The sequence below is a fragment of the Eretmochelys imbricata genome, chromosome 11 (assembly GCF_965152235.1).
Source record: "Eretmochelys imbricata isolate rEreImb1 chromosome 11, rEreImb1.hap1, whole genome shotgun sequence".
In the NCBI taxonomy this organism is placed as follows: Eukaryota; Metazoa; Chordata; order Testudines; family Cheloniidae; genus Eretmochelys; species Eretmochelys imbricata.
In genome coordinates this window covers 22,947,208-22,963,702 of record NC_135582.1, presented here as the reverse complement: position 1 = coordinate 22,963,702, position 16,495 = coordinate 22,947,208, and the positions used below count along the sequence as shown (strand labels likewise).

The following is a 16,495-nucleotide window of genomic DNA, read 5'->3' as shown; positions in this document are numbered from 1 at the left end:
GTCTTTTGAGTGAAACAAAAGCTCAAAATGTTTGCTCCATTTAAGATTCCTCAAGCATCAACTAATGATTTTACCCAAAAAAAGAGCAGATTTTCTTTTTAAAATGTGCCTATGCATTTATATAAACAGAATTGATTCCAATTAAAACTGCAAAATAGGTAGCAAACTTTTGGTACATTACTGAAGTAATAAGCCAAATATTTCCATTCTTTGTTATGCATCATATTGTTATAGTACAATGAGATTTTATTTTTTTATTTATTGAAGTCTTCACCTGTTCCTCTTCTCAAGCCTAATGGAATGAAATTATAAAATGTTTTAGAAAGCCCCATTAAAATGTACAGATCATAAGAACTTGTGGAGTCAAAGTCAAAGCAAAGAGGAAATATTAGCTTTAATAAAAAGTACAGTCTGTTGTAAATAACTATTCAACCCCCCCTCTTTTTTTTTTTCTTGCAAATTGCAGTGAATATAGCCTAGTCTACTAGAAGGACAGAATTGCTCAGAAGAATAAATGCATCTTAGTCAGAAATATATTAAAAAATACAGCTGAGCCATCAATAAAATCAGGACAGTGCAGCATTGTTTGCTGCTTGTTTTGCAGATGTAATTGCAGATCCCAGGATTTCAATAAATCTGTGTACATCATGGAAAGAATTGTAGAGAGGAACTGGGGCAACACGAAGAGCATTTGGTTCTCGCATGTCACACTGCAAAACAGAAAAGGAACATTTAATAAATTAATGCCACTTCAAATGTATTTGTCACAACAAAAAGCTCACCTCTTCCTTGCCTTCATGCAATAACACTAACTAAAAACCAGCCCACCCTCTCTCCCTAAAGTCTGGCTACTGCAAGTTTGAGGAAGAGAGATCCTTCTGTTTGCCAGAAGTTGGGAATGAGCGACAGGGAATGGATCACTTGATGATTACCTGTTCTGTTCATTCCCTCTGGGGCACCTGGCACTTGTCAGAAGACAGGATACTGGGCTAGATGGACCTTTGGTCTGACCCAGTAGGGCCATTCTTATATTCTTATGTAAACCTTTAAAGTTGACACAATAAAGATACGATGAATAATGGCATATTACAAGAACCTACCTGTGGGGGCAAGATTCTGGTCCATGCTGTTACCTCTTACATCACTCTGGTGAAGTAAAGCGCCTCCAGAGAATATCCCCAATACAGAAACAACAGAGGCAGCCCTACACCCTCCTCCCTTCTGTGCAGCCCCTAGCATGGGGAATGTTATGGGGAGTGGCCAGAGCACTCTGAACTCTGGCTATTCTGTACTGCAGAACTGACTTATGCCATGATCTACATTGGCCCCTGGAGCAGCCCAGAATTAGGGAAGCACTCAGCTGGCAAAAAAGCCATTTTTGCCTCTCACCCATGGACTACACCTTCTGCACTAAGAAAAGGAGTACTTGTGGCACCTTAGAGACGAACAAATTTATTTGAGCATAAGCTTTCGTGAGCTATAGCTCACTTCATCGGATGCATGCCTGTCATTGAATGCATCTGATGAAGTGAGCTGTAGCTCACAAAAGCTTATGCTCAGATAAATTTGTTCCTTTTCTTTTTGCGGATACAGACTAACATGGCTGCTACTCTGAAACCTTCTGCACTGTGAATCTTGAGAGGCACAGCACTGAATATGGCCCAGATTCTTGATAAAAAGTATGCACAAAATACAATAGTATGTTTTATAATAAAAGTACAAATAATGCCACAAGACTTACTGTGATTCTGAACTTAAATATTTTGCTGAATAGGATAATCTCCTAAAAATGAAACATTACTATGTCCCATTGACAAAGCAACAGTATTATGCCCTATGCCCTCTTAAAAGCAGTACTTCCTGGAATTCCTTGGCAGCACCAAAACACATAAGTGTAGTCTGCCTACAAGTATTGCCCTTTGGAAACGCAAGTCACCAGCAGAAATAGATCTACTATATCATTTATATGGCATTAGACTATCATCCCGCCAACACTTCTAACCTCCTAATTCAATACCTTAAATTCAGGCTCTGATTCCTTCACTTTTTTTTACCTGTGTTCATTGGTTACCAGAATGACTGGCTTTCAGTTGCCTTGCTATCTGAACTCTAGAATCTTCCTCTAAGGAGATGAGTGTTTTTTATCTCTCCTGTTGTATGTATTGCTAACAACAAGGTTCTGTCTTTTTGCAGATCATTAAAGGAATGAGTTTTATCTGAGAGCTCCTTACTAAGCATTATATATTCTGTAGTGTTTTTGTAGTCATGCTGGTCCCAGGGAGAGAGACAAGGCAGGTGAGGTAATATCTTTTATTGAATCAACTTCCGTTGGTAGAAGAGGAAAGTTTTTGAGCTTCACAGAGCTCTTCTTCAGATCTAGAGAAAATAACCTGTTAGTTAATAAGTGTCAGTTAGAGGAAGATGATCTTGTGGTTTAAGATATGGGGTTTGTTTCAAATTTCTGACTCAGCCACAGACTTCCTGAGTGAGCTTTGGGAAGTGACTTCATCTCTCTGTCTCAGGCTTCCCATCTGTAAAATGAAAAGGAGGACTTGTGGCACCTTAGAGACTGACACATTTATCTCTAAGGTGCCAGAAGTCCTCCTTTTCTTTTTATGGATACAGACTAACACAGCTGCTACTCTGAAACCTGTCATCTGTAAAACGTTTCTGTTTCTTTCTATTTAGATTATAAGCTCATTGGGGCAGGGATGGTCTTCTACTATGTGTATAGGCAGCATCTTCCACAGTGCAGCCTTGATCAGAGCTGTGTGAATTATTGATTTTTCAGATACAGTTCTGGAAAAAAAAATCGAAAACAAAACAAAACCTGTTTCAGGGCCAACCCAAACACATTTTTTAAAATAATTCAATGAATTGAAAAATCAGAAAAAAATGGTTTCCATTTTAGGAAACTTGAACTGTTTGATTATATATATATATATAACAAAGGAAATGAAGGGCTAGATTCACAGGGAGACGTGCTTATACTCACTACTTAGGGCATTCACCTGAGAAAGAGCCAGGTTTAAATCCTAGCTCTAGGGCAGGGACTTGAACTCAGGTGTCTTATAGGCCAGAGGAGGGCCCTAACCACCACACTATTGGCTACTTTAGGGAGGGCCTACCTCAATCTTTCCTGTTCAAGCTATTCCATTTTGTATAAATAATTATAGCTGTTCATGGGCACATGACTAGAACCCATGTGTCCCCCTCTCCTCAATGAGCACTAAAGCTAGAGAGTCATTTTCCCTTCCTGGCATGAACTCCCCCTCAGTTTTGAGAATGGTGCCTACTACACCTTGTGAATCTAGCTCCCCAAAAAATCAAAACATTTTGGAAATATCAAAATTAACCATTTGGACATTTCTGTTTTTTCCTTTGACTGAAACAATTTGCCAAAATTAGCACAAATTCATGAAGTGTTTCAGTTGAGCTGAATCTGCATTTTTCAGCCAAAAAGTTAATGATACTAAAGCAATGCTGTACAGAACACAGAAAAAAAGAATGATGGTCTGGACAGCCTACAGTCTAGCGAATGATCTATATAATGTGGGTAATAACATCCACTTATATAAATTTCTTTCAGAGCTAAAGAGGAGTTATGAAAATATTTTATTATTCCATTTATTCAGTATATAAAAATCTGAAGGCTTTTCTGAATTAGCCACACCTCTTCAATCAACAGAATTAGCCTGGAAATCTCAAAATGTCCTTCTTGTTGGGATTCCTGGCACTCTCCAAATGGGTTGGAAATAGCCTTCCCTTGTAGTATGTTAACCTGGAACATTTCATCTTGACTGGGAGAAAGCAGAGCAGTGCTGTATAAAACTGCAGACTATTTGTTTATGGTGTCTGTGGGGGGCAAGGAGGAGGGGAAATATGAAGTGAGGGGGAAGTTATCCAAACATTTCTAAACCTGAAAAAAGAGTTTGTTCAAGTTTAGGGCGAAACAATCATATTCTTGTAATCTGAATATTGATAAAGCTTCTCTTTTATTATAAATAAGAAATTTATCCTCTGTAGGCTTGAGCCAAAGCCTACTGAAATTAACTGGAGTCTTTCTCAGGTCTTATATGAAATTATACAGGAATAATAACAAAAATGATTAACTCAGTGCAGTAGAGTCATAAAACAAAGCATGGGAAAATCAGCAGCAGAGAAGACTGATTTACTCACAGCTATTCCTCTTTTTTCCAGTTCTTTAAATACAGATTTGATTGGAGCAGAAAAAAGTAGTGTGAGCTGGCATCCTCTTTCCTCAATCTGAGATGGTGTGATTATTTTTATAAAGGGTTTCTCTGGATTTGCTTTATCCTCACTGTAGTAATGCTTTATCAGGTACTCCAAGTAACCCGTTAGCAGAATGGATTTCCTTCTCAGTGCTTTCATTGTAGTCTGCCCAAAGACCTACAAGGATGTAAATAATTAGAAAGATAATCCATTGCTGCAGCTGAAAACAGAAACAATAAAACAGAAACCTTCCAAAGTAGGATGAGGCCATTTTTGTCCTCTTCAATAATTTTAATCATTTCAAGAGCCACAATATTCTGAGGCCCGGATTCTTCCATCCTTAATCATGTTAAGTAGTAGCTTTCTCTGTAAGTAGTACCACTGGAACCAAGTAATAACATGCTACCCAGTGTAAATGAGGGTAGCAGAATTGAGCCTTAGAAAATACAAGACTATGTACTTTAAGGGTCAGATGTAAAGGGTCTCCTTATCTGCTGCTGCAATTGTTCTGAGCACATTTACCTATGCACACGGGAATCTGAACAAACACATCAAGTGGCTCGGAGAGCAGTATCCCGTATAAATATTGTCCATAAATACTGCCACTACAATAAAAAAATATGGGTGCTGGACCAGGACTAAGAATGAAAATAGCAGTTTCAAAAATCATAGATCAGGCCTTGGAACATCTTGATATTGGCTTAAAAACCATGAGGTTTTTTTTTTTTTTTTTTTTTTTTTTAAATAATACATTTTGAGTCCATTTTAACTTGCATTCTGGTCTTTGGAGCCTTTAGGATTCATGTTTTTAAGCTTTTCTCCACAACCACAATGTTTGAAAAGAACTGTTTCTTTCTTCTTTTCTTTCCTTTTAAAAAAAGGCATGATTCAAGGAAATGGTGTTTTAAGACAAACTCCACATTTCTGAAGACTCACGCTAAAATTGTAATAGATGGTGACACTGCTTAACCCTGCTGCCACACTGAGGGGGACAAACCGTATCGCCAGAATCTGTGAGGGATAAAAAGGAGGCATGTAGCTCTCACTTCCCCCATTGGCATATGGGACGGCTCGGTTTAAGGGGACAATTGAAAATATGATTTTAAGACCAAATTTAAAAACAAAACAAATACAACACAACACAACATTTTGTTTGTGCATGTTGCAGGGGCAAATGACAGAATAAACTTCCAAGTAGTGATTGTCCCTGAAAACCAGGTAGTTAAATCTAAGGCCATATTCCAGACCCTACATTTTACTTTATGTAGTTGCAGCTGATTGTGCCCTCTAATGATTGCAGACTCAAAAAATCAGACCCTGAGGGAGAAATTTCAGAATAATATTTAAAATCATACTACACTATAATATGAAAATAAAGCGTATAAAGTAATTACAGGAAGAGATAGCCAAGAGATCCCACTTAATTTACAGCATGCTGTCTGGAGAGTACTCTCCTCCCTGCTGAATATCCACAGGCCATTGACCCCAATACTATCATGGGCATGGAGTAACCTGGCCTAAACACAACTGAAATGTCACATCTCCTGTATGCAGCGGTGTGCAAGTTGTGGCTTGTCAGGCAGAGGCCTTGCAGGGAGATATTGCTGCAGTGGAGGGGGCTACAGAATGTGAAAGGGGCAGGAGCGTTAAGTGAGCTACACTGGCATGGATGGAAAACTAGAACTGCTCCTTTGCAGGAGTTATACAGAAGGCTTTGCTGGTACCACAGAGTTTCTGGGTTTACAGGATGAGCAGGATTCTTGGTCCCTCTCTTAGGTTGCTGCTAGAAAGCCTGGTTACTCAGGTTTTGTTCAAGGAATATGTGCCCTCTGAGTGGAATTTTTCAAAAAGTTCTTTTTAATGTGGCGATGGAGATCTTCCCACCACACGCACTTTAATCCATAAAAGGGAACAACTAGTGCCATAACAGTCACTTTAAGCATTATTGAGGCTTCAACACTTGCAGTTTTCATTGTTTCCATTGGAAACACTGCCTTCTGCTTAATGTGTCCCAGTGCAGGATGGCATACAATTTCACAAGCCATCTCTTGCCAGACATGGAAACTATTCTGTTTCCCATTGTCCTAGAGCAATTAGCACTTGGAAATCCTGTCTGTGCCAAAAGGGTAATGTAGGCATGAAAAGGGGAGTCAGTGGAATATGATCAGTTATTGCTCTTTGAGACTCCCTGAGGTGGGTTAAATTACATTCACCCACACAAACTGGAGCAGTGACAATCTGGGTCATAGCAGAGCTGCTTTTAGCTTATCTCTAAGGTCACTGAAAGTTTAAAAATATATTGAATGTTTAAGGACTAACAAAATAAATTGTCAAACAGAACAAGAAGTATTTCTGTGACCTTTTGCAGTCCTTCAATTTAGTATGTAATGCTGGAGAGAAAAGATAGGCTCAGCTGGCAATTTTCTGACTTTAATGGTTTGTTTTGTACATGTCTAAGATACTTTTGTTTTAGTGTGAGGGGGTTGGCTTTTTGTTCCAGAATTGGCTTCACCAGGACAACTAGTGCTAATAAAATGGTTTGGGAAACTTTTTTAAAAACTTGTACCCCGTTCAGACTGGCCACAGACCACTGTTAACCAAGATTGTTTTAAGTCTGAGTTTTTAAAACAGTTTCTTAAGATTGTGAATATTGCAGCATAGAGAAAGCTATGCATAACTGCACCTGTCATCCACAAAGGATCCCTGAGTGACTGAGAATCATTTGTACAGGGATAAATTCATCCATCACAGAAATGCAGCCATGTCTGGAGATGAAATGTGGCAATATGTGACTGCACTACCACACAGGACATCCCAAATGGGCTGAATTCTGTTCTCAAGGTCTAATCATGGGACCTTCTGTCCATATATTACTCCTGTCCTACCATCATGGCAAAATCTCCCTTCCCATGGCCATCAGAGGGGGCACTCTCCTGGTTCAGGAATTAATGCAGGAGGATATGGCATGGAGTGTGTGGGCCAAGGAGATGCATATCATCCTTCCACTGCTCTGATGTACTTCCCAAGTATACTAACAGCCCCAGGCTGTAATGCCTTTCCACCCCCAAGCCCTATAGTGGTAATCCCTCTTTGAGGAAGGCTCCAAAGACCAAATACCAGCTGCTGGAGTTCTGCTGCCAGGAAGTAGAGGAGATGGATTCCCAGAGCCAGTGCAACCACCCAAGATCCATGACACTGGGTGGCCAGATCCTGTTTCTTCCATATTGATCAAACCTCACTCTCCTGATAAAATAATTAAGAAGAAACTCTGTGTTGAGTTTCCTGGAGCTTTCACTGCAGGTAAACTGCAGTGAGGCACAATCTGCCCATCAGTTCCATAGGTGTGAATCTGGAGGAACTCCACTGAAAACAGCAAAGTAAGCTGAAGTCAGGAGGAGACAGTCTGGAGCTAGAGGTGAGTAACTGAGAGCAGAATTTGGCTCTGTACATTAAGGACATTGAAACATTTAAAGGGAAATGTCAAACCAGGCAAGTTTAATGAAGCCTGAAATCAAATAAAATCTTGCCTGATTCTGGGTTTTGAGTCTCACCAACAAATGCTGCCAAGATTAATTTTATTCTTTTGGCAGAGGCAGATAAAATGATTCTGTTAAAAAGCTCACATGGAAAAGGTCAGTTTTACCACAATGATTTTTACCCATCTGGTGAGTTTCCATCAATTTTGTTTTATTTTCATCTTGAGTTCTTGTATTCAGATCAACCCAAAATGTAAAACACGTGTGGGGTTGCCAGTAGAAAGGTTTGTGAAAAGTCAACCATCTCTCTCATAACCACATGTAGTCCTGGTCTAAATTTTACATTTTTAAAAAAGACAATCTTGATGAAAAAACTAAGATTCCATTCTACAGTTTGTAGATTCTTAAAATTCATAGTCATAAGAAATATAACTACCTACCTCTAAACTAGCATGCAGTGCACAGACCAATAAAATTGGAGGATTTGATAACCGATATCCGTTGATTCCAGGACTTAGTTGCAATTCTGGAAAATGAATAACTTCTGTTAGTTATATTTTTCAATTTGTTTTATTCATTAGGACAAATCTTGACTTTTCACTCAATTAAAACTTTCACTAAAGTCAGTGGGACATTAGGATTTGGTTCATTATCAGGAAACACGTTTACTCCACTTGCAGCTACTATTTTTCACATTGGAGGTTCTCAAATTTTACCCAACTGAAGGTTACATCAGCAGCTTCCCAGGAGCCAGAGGACTGCAATTAATTTGCATACAATGGAACATATTAAAATTGCCTTTAGGCCCGATTCCCCTCTCACACTGGTGTAAACTACAAGCATATCTATTGAAGTCAATGTAGTATAAAAGGAGTACAAAACCACAGTAATTGAGAGGAGACTCAGGCTTTTTATCTTTAATATGAATAATTGTGGAGACTGGCTTGTGGAGACTGCACATTGCAGTGCTCCATCTTGAGCTAAACAAAGTCCACTTGGATCAAATGGAATATCATATCCAAGGGACACGTAGTGTCCATAAACCCATTTAGGCCACTACAGAACTTGTGGGGGCAAATGACTTCCAGGCCAGATTTTGGCTACCACTGCTTTAGGCTTTGAAATTTCATGTGATCTGTCTTATACTGCATTCTTTGAAATATTGCATCATTGTTTATCTTTTCAGTTCAAGCACCAGAGCTCTTTCAATGGAAAGGAGCACCTCTCACTCACTGTGAGGACTTATTAAACTCACATAATTTTTGCCTATCTTCCTCCTGTGAACTGCCCCTACAAAATGACTTCAAGACTAGCCTTTTGTGAGTAGGAACCCAAAGGAGAGGGAGTAGAGAGCGTCTGAGGTGACAGATTTAATTTTTTATGTTTTAGAAGATGACATGTCTGATGATGGCTCTCCAGCAAGACTAGCCCAGTCCCTCTCTATACTTTTGGCCAGAATCCTTGCACTATCTCAAAGAGAGGACTGAGGCCAGCAGTGTTGACCTAAAGTCAGATTGGCAAGGACTCGCATGGTAAAGCCTCATAGCAAGCTTCTAACCCTCCTGCAGGCTGAGGTCTCCTTTAAGATGGGGTTGGAGGAGAGACTGATCTCCAGATTTAGAAAGTACTCCTGTGTGTCCATGCACAAGGCTGGAACACAAACATTTCACTTCTTTTGAAACAGGTCATTGTTTTATTTTATACTCATTAAGTTCTAGCTTGGACTAGTAAAGCCAAAATAGATGGCTGTTTTCAGTTACTGCCAGATTCTGCCTTTATTCACATTTCCCATTCATTCCAATGGAACTACTCCCACCATAAAGTACTACTCAATATGAAGAAGGAAAGTAGTCTCTAGCTCTTATGGGATCTAGTAGGGTGAAAAAATTACCCATAGTCCAAGTCTGAATTTTTGAAAGGCCTTTTTGGCGTGTTTGTTTGAGCAAACCATCCTGAAACAACCAACTAGATTGACATGATCAAATTCATTCTGGTTGTTACTTCATTGCCTTCAGTGAAGCTGCACAACATCAGGGATGAATTTGGCTTTAATAGGTTTAACACCAGTGAGCAAATATAAAGTCTTATCATTTCTATTCAAAATAATGGTGAACAGCAATGTATGCAAGTTCTATATCATGTGACATATTTAAAGAAGTATACATACTGTTTTCCATGAGAAATCTAGTTTTGAATTCATGACCCCACCAGCCTATTAGCCTAAAATATAACATGGGGAAAAAAATGGGAAAAAAACAACAAAATCACACATTGATATATATTTAAATCTGACATGAGTATTACTAAATAGCTTCTGATACACTAATCAAATAGTATCGGTAAGTTATGTGGTTAACTGGCATTAATAACTTATTTATGTGACTTTGCAATTTCTCTTCAAAACTGAAATATGATATTTATTATAGTTTTCAAACAATCAATCTATTGGGGCTCTATTAATGTTCAGTTTGTCTAAATTCATCTTACAAACTGAAAAATAAAGCAGAAATATTTCCAGTGTTATGTTCCTAATGGCTAAAAGGACAAACACAAATCCGCTTTGGTAAATACTGAAAACCAAAGGACATTATAAATCTTACTTAAATCCACAAAATCAAAGATATGAACAGCAAACAAAAGATAGACGAAGAGGCCTCTGAGTAAAGGTTGCAGTTGCTTCATCATTCCATTGCCATGTTGTGCTGATGTGAATCCCAACCTAGCAATAACATTTCAGATTATGAAACTGGGTTTATTACTCAATAATATGACCCTTTTTTGAATGAAATTTAGTCCCATTTAATTCACAACTAGATTTTTGAGACAATATTCTGAAGACATTTCAGGGTGGTTCCCCCCCCCCCGCCAATAGAAATATTGCAGAAATTTAAATAAAACATGAAAACATAAAATTTAAAGTTTTTCATCAAATATTTTGCACTGGCCTAGTACTTACTATGAGCCAGATCATAGCCCCGCTCATGTAGCCATACAAGGATATGAGCGGAGTAAGACAACCCCACCTCAACTTGTGTGTGGTCTTTGTAGACCTGGGGTCTCAGCACAAAGAGTTAAACTGGTGCTGGGTGCCCAATACACATCTCTAAGCAACTAGGTGGCTTTGTTTTCTGTAGCTCCATCTTCAGCATGCCAGCCAGCACAGTTGAGCTATCATTGTGTTTAAGGCTAGAGTGTGTATGTAATTTGCTGCTAGCAAGAGCTAGTAGCAAATTACTTTCCCCTGGAGCAAACAAGGAGGAAAGGAACTGTGCTTCTCCACTCTACTCCTGGAAAGGCCTAGCCACATGCTGCAAATTAAAAAGGCCAAACTGTAGAAGTCCAAGATAGATGGGACTAGTTTGGTCAGTCACACTGTATGTAAAGAATTGTTATACAAACTATGCACAGTGCCAAGTAAAATGCTTACTTGTTATTTCTGGATAATATGGATTTATATTTCACCCCTATGAATAGATCCATCACTCTCATCTCATTGTATTATATAAAGCAGACATGTGAAATATTATATTGCTAAAGAATAGTCTTACTATTTAAAGTCACATGGAAATCAACAATGAAATCATGCATTCATTTCAATGAACTTTTTGTCAAAAATAATATATTACTAATAAAACTATTTATTTGCTATTGCCCAAATAACTCAGATGCAGTTGCTTTGAATAATAAAAAATGCATCAACTGTTTTATAGTATTTTACAGTATTCTTCCTCTATAATAGTTTACCATAAAACACGTTACACAATAATATTATAACAAAATTCCACTGAAGTTACTGGTGCAAGTATTCCATTCTTTCCAATTGGCTTAGCATAGCAAAAAACCAAACATGAAGTATACTACCTAGAATAACAGTGTGTAGTAAGGTTAAAAAAATACTAAAGAGCAATTTACTTGTTGGGTCATGTCATGTACTCATTCCTCAGGCAATAGATGTCAACAGGAGACCCATAGACATCAACAGGAGTACTGTCCAAGTAAAGAATGATGAAGGACTAACAGTCCTGGACTTCAGGTTTTAGTTCAGGTGAGACTCCAAAAGCTTGGTGTTGTATCTAAACTTATTGACTCTGTGCAACTGGCCTAGAACAGGACCTATCCTGTGGTTTGTCATGTCTAGAACTTGGAAACTGAAATTTCAGAAATTGATTAAAGTTTGGTGATAGAAATGCATGAAATTTAAAGGTGGCATAATTTTTTTTAAATAATTTTGCCTGTCCCTATCATTACTAAAACACTGACAAGCTGACATTTCTTTTTGCCATTCTAGAACTCCATGGGCATCATACATGATGGGTGTTTAGATACAATTCTGGTTCTACACCATCATCAATCCAATTTTTTCTCTGGATGTCATTTGTTTGATGTACGATATGTCAACAGGATTCAAAGAGGTTTTATATCTATATACACACACATACACAATCTTTATAAATTAGCAATTAACAGTTAATAATTTTCTGTGAAAAAATTGAAATCAGGGCTGCTACTGGTATGCCAAATTTCAGCCTGTTATGATGTGAAATAGCTGAGGTGTTATATAAGGGTATATAAATGCATAGTAAAAATAATAGGCAGTAAAATTGCACAGTAAGATGAGGTAGTAAAATTTCTTATTAAAGAATAGCTATTCTGCATACAAAGTGGATATTCTGAAAGGAATTAGTTATTTCAAACATTCTTGTTTTCAAAATACCGAGGCAGCAGCTTATAATTTTTATTTTAAATCTGAGTCATGATTTTGGCAAAATCTTGTAATCCCAAAATGCATGAAATAACAAAAAACTTGTTTTTTTATGTTCCTGTATTTAAAGTAATTTGTCCCCAACCAAGTTGGGGCATTAAACTGTGTTAGGAGAACTAGCTGTTGTAAACCAGGCATGACTGTTTTACAAACCATGATAAAAAAAATGCTTTTTAGATTAGAGAAGGGACTTGTTATGAAAACATGCTTTAATAATCTCTATTGGGAACTGACTCTTACTGGACATTTGCACATATGGCTATTTACACACATAGGTACAACGAGACTGGAGATTTGTCACATTTTATTATAACACAATTTGAAATGGCCATTCCAGCTTTGTATGTGTATTTGTGTTTCTGATAAGTGTTGGATTATTAGCCTTCTGACATCCCACAAACAGCTAGAGAACAAACAGCTTCTCAAGATTGCCATGCCAATATGTGCCAGGAGTGAGAACCTCTCAGTGTGAGAAGGTATTTCAGTCCATGGACCAAATGGGCATAGAGACTCACAGCTGAGCTTGTTAAAAAGCAGTGCTAATTAGGATGGTGTTTTTTGTGAGAGGTACAAGTGATCACATAACCCTACTTAGAGCTAAATAATTTTAGCTTTTTGGTTTTTAAGTAAAAATTCCATTAAAAAGGGAAAGCATTTTGGTCCATTTTGTCTCTAAAATAAAGCAGGAATCCTAATGTTCTGACAAGAAAGAATATTTTTGCATATTTCTGAGCTATACACATCATTACTTTTTAAATGTTTAATACGCTGGGTTAATGCACACTGTTACTTGCCCAAGTTCATGACACAAATAAGGCATGTAATTAAAGATCATTAAACATATTTCATTGGTCTTGTTTTACCCGAAAACATTCTCCCATTTTACAAATCAAGAGGCGTAGACAGCAGATTTATGGAGGGGAAAAATTATGCCAGATAGGCGCATCATCCTTTCATTTTGTTCCTATTTCTTTTAAGCACATTTACACCAGGGAACAATCCCTTCAGTAAGTATTTTTATTTAGCTCATTTTTTTCTCACATCTGTGTGTGTTAGACAGAAGCGCTGGGCATTCATAACTTGAGTCATTTCGTTTGTAGTTGCATTAATGATGCAAGAGTGTGGGATATAATGATCACTATGTATGTGCGGTGAAGACATCAAAGAAGATCCAGTTAAAGAACATAGAAGAAATACAAAAAAAATTCCTTTGACCTTTGCTTCTAAGTAACAGATGATTATGCAACTCATTTATAATTTACAATTGAAGAAACGTGGTTCATTTGCCTTCTTGGGGGCGGGGTGAGAGAACCCCTCTGAAACTATTGAGCAGTGATACAGAAAACAAGCAAACACTGTTAACACAGCCTGACTTCCACAACCCAGGACAAAACCTTCTATGAACCATTCTATCATCATATTTTGTGAGAAATCACTTTAAGGGTCTATGGGAAAGTATGCTAAAAGATATAACAGGAAAATAACAGAGTAGAATGAATGACACTAAATATTAAATTCTCAAACTTCACTATGTATGGAGTATAATGATCTCCCTTTACTAGTCAGATCACATCCTTGCCTGGAAATGTCTTATGCCTTACTCGGATGATATAGAAATATTATATTATTGGATTTATATAGTTTACCTATGCTTGGCTTTTTAATCCCAATATCTGAATGGATTAAGAAGATGAAAAAACAAGAGGTAGGCAAAGCAGATAAGGACAAAAATACAAAAGACTTGTCCCTCCCCTTCTCTCCTGCCAAACGTTTGCCCGTTCTTAGAAGTAAACTTAAGCCTTGAAGAATTGAAAACATTGGATCCTTTCTTTCAACATACCTTCTTCTGCTAACCAGATGGGAAGGCAACCAGTAATGCTGGAAATCTCATGAGAAAGTCTGGTCTATAGAGCTGATCAAGACATTTCAGAATTCAAAATTCTGATGAAAAAAATATGAATTTTTCACAAAAATATTAGTCAATTTTGACAAGTTCAATTGTTTTCATGAGATTTTCAGCCCACTTGTGCTGACCCAAGAGGTGTGCATAGTTTGGAAATACATCTGAATTTTTAGATTCTTATCTGAACAGAACAAGAACTCTGAACCTCTTGTAATGCTCCCATCATTAGAAACAATTCTTATTTTCTCACAGGATTAACAAATGCTAAGAGGAAGATTATTTTAACTGGAGGTTCTTCAAGATGTGTGGTCCCTATCTGTATTCCACTGTGGGGGGTTATGCATGCACATCATGCACCTGGAGTCAGAGAATTTGAAAGTAGTGTCTGTTGGTTGATGAATGTGTCCTGGCTCACCTTGTGTGTCCAACCGAGATGATAAAGGGTGGTGTGGACCAATCACTTCATCAGTTCCTTTTCCACCATGAATCAGATAAGATCCAAAATAGAGGGGAAGGAGGGTGGGTAGTGGAATACAGATAGGGACCACATGCCTTGAAGAACCTCCAGTTACAGTAAGTAACTTCTCTTCTTCTTCTTCTTCTTCTTCTAGTGATACTCCCTATTGTATTTAACTGTGGGTGATGGAGAAGTACCACCCAAGTAGGAACAGAATGTGTGGATGAAGACAGTAGCATTGGTCAGAGAACAGCCATCCCACAGGTGGCATCAGCAACTAAATACTGTACCGGGGCATAATGCCTTACAAATGTGTGGATGGAGCTCCATGTGGCAGCTTTACAGCTATCCTAGGAGGGTATTTCCTGGAGAAACGCTATGGTAACTGGTTGAGCTCTAGTGGAATGAGCTCATAACCTTGTAGGGGGAAGGACATTCAAGAGCTGATAAAGTAGAATGCAACCAGATATCCATTTGGAAATTCTCTGGGTGGAGATGGTACGCCCTCTGACTCGCTTCACTACAGCAACAGTCTCAAGGACTTCCTGGTTGGTTTTGTTCTCTGCAGGTAAAAGGCTAAGGCTTGTTGGCCATTGCACAAACATGCGGTTTCAGGAAGAATACAGGTAAGTGAATGGATTGGTTAAGGTGAAATTCAAATCACTTTAGGGATAAATTCCAATCACTTTAGGGATAAATTTGGGATGTAGGTGTAAAGAAACTTTATCTTTGTGGAACACAGTGTATGGAGGGTCTGCCATCATTGTTCCAAGTTCACTGACCCTCCTCACCAATGTGATGGCTACAAGAAAGGTGATCTTCATGGAGAGGAGCCTTTAGCAAGTAGCTAAACACTCAAAAAGGGGGGCATTGTCAGTACTGAAAGAACAGGATTCAAGTGCCATTGGACCACAATCTTTTCAGGAGGTGGGAAAGCTCTTATCAGGTCTTTCCAGAATTGATTGGTTAGTGGGTATGCAAAAATAGTGTAGCCTTCAGTAGGTGGATGGAATGCACTGATTTCTGCTAAGTGGATTTGCAAGGAGCTGAGGGAGAGACCAAATGTCTTCAAAGATAGGATATAGTCTAAGAGAGTGGAATATACATCTCTTCTGGTGGAATGACTCTTTGTTTTATCCAGGGGAGGTCCTCGATGGTATTCTGGACCTCCCAGGGGAACCCTGAGGCATGAAGCCAGGACTCCCTTTGCATAACAATGGCAATAGCCATGGCTATAGAGGTAGTATCAGCCACATTGACTACAGATTGGAGGATAGTTCTGGCTATTAATTAACTTTCTTCTATCAGAGCTTGGAAACTAATATGATTCTGCTGTGGGAGGCCATTGGTGAATTCCTCAAACTAAGTATAGTTAAGGAAATAATATTTAGCCAATTGCGCTTGATAATTGGTTATTGTGAATTGAAGACTGGAACACGAGAAAACCTTCCTCCCCAGTAGATCTAAATGTTTACCCTACTTGTCTGTGGGAGTAGATCTGGGATGTTATTGCCTGGACCTTTCCAAAGTGGCCTGAACCACCAACAAGTTGGGAGTTGGGTGAGAGAATAAGAATTCTGAGCCCTTAGCCAGCACATAGCATCTTTCCATCCTTTTGAGGGTAGGAGCACAGGTGGTGGGGGTATGCCACACTCTCCTAGACA

General features: G+C 38.4%; 1 protein-coding gene across 5 annotated transcripts in view; it reads right to left on the bottom strand.

The window, feature by feature from the left end:
* Nucleotides 1-376: 376 nt before the first annotated feature.
* The window catches only part of KYNU (kynureninase), a 99,706-nt gene continuing 83,587 nt past the window's right edge, over nucleotides 377-16,495 (bottom strand). For 3 of the 5 annotated variants that reach the window (XM_077830279.1, XM_077830280.1, XM_077830281.1), the window contains exons 11-14: nucleotides 9,877-9,929; nucleotides 8,150-8,235; nucleotides 4,180-4,410; nucleotides 377-710 (exon numbers count right to left, since the gene is read on the bottom strand). In XM_077830279.1, the coding sequence (XP_077686405.1) occupies nucleotides 567-710; nucleotides 4,180-4,410; nucleotides 8,150-8,235; nucleotides 9,877-9,929 (514 nt within the window). In that variant the 3' untranslated portion in view covers nucleotides 377-566. Of the gene's footprint in view, nucleotides 711-4,179; nucleotides 4,411-8,149; nucleotides 8,236-9,876; nucleotides 9,930-16,495 lie in introns of those variants that run through there. The other 2 variants (XM_077830282.1, XR_013347536.1) reach the window with 2 other exon arrangements.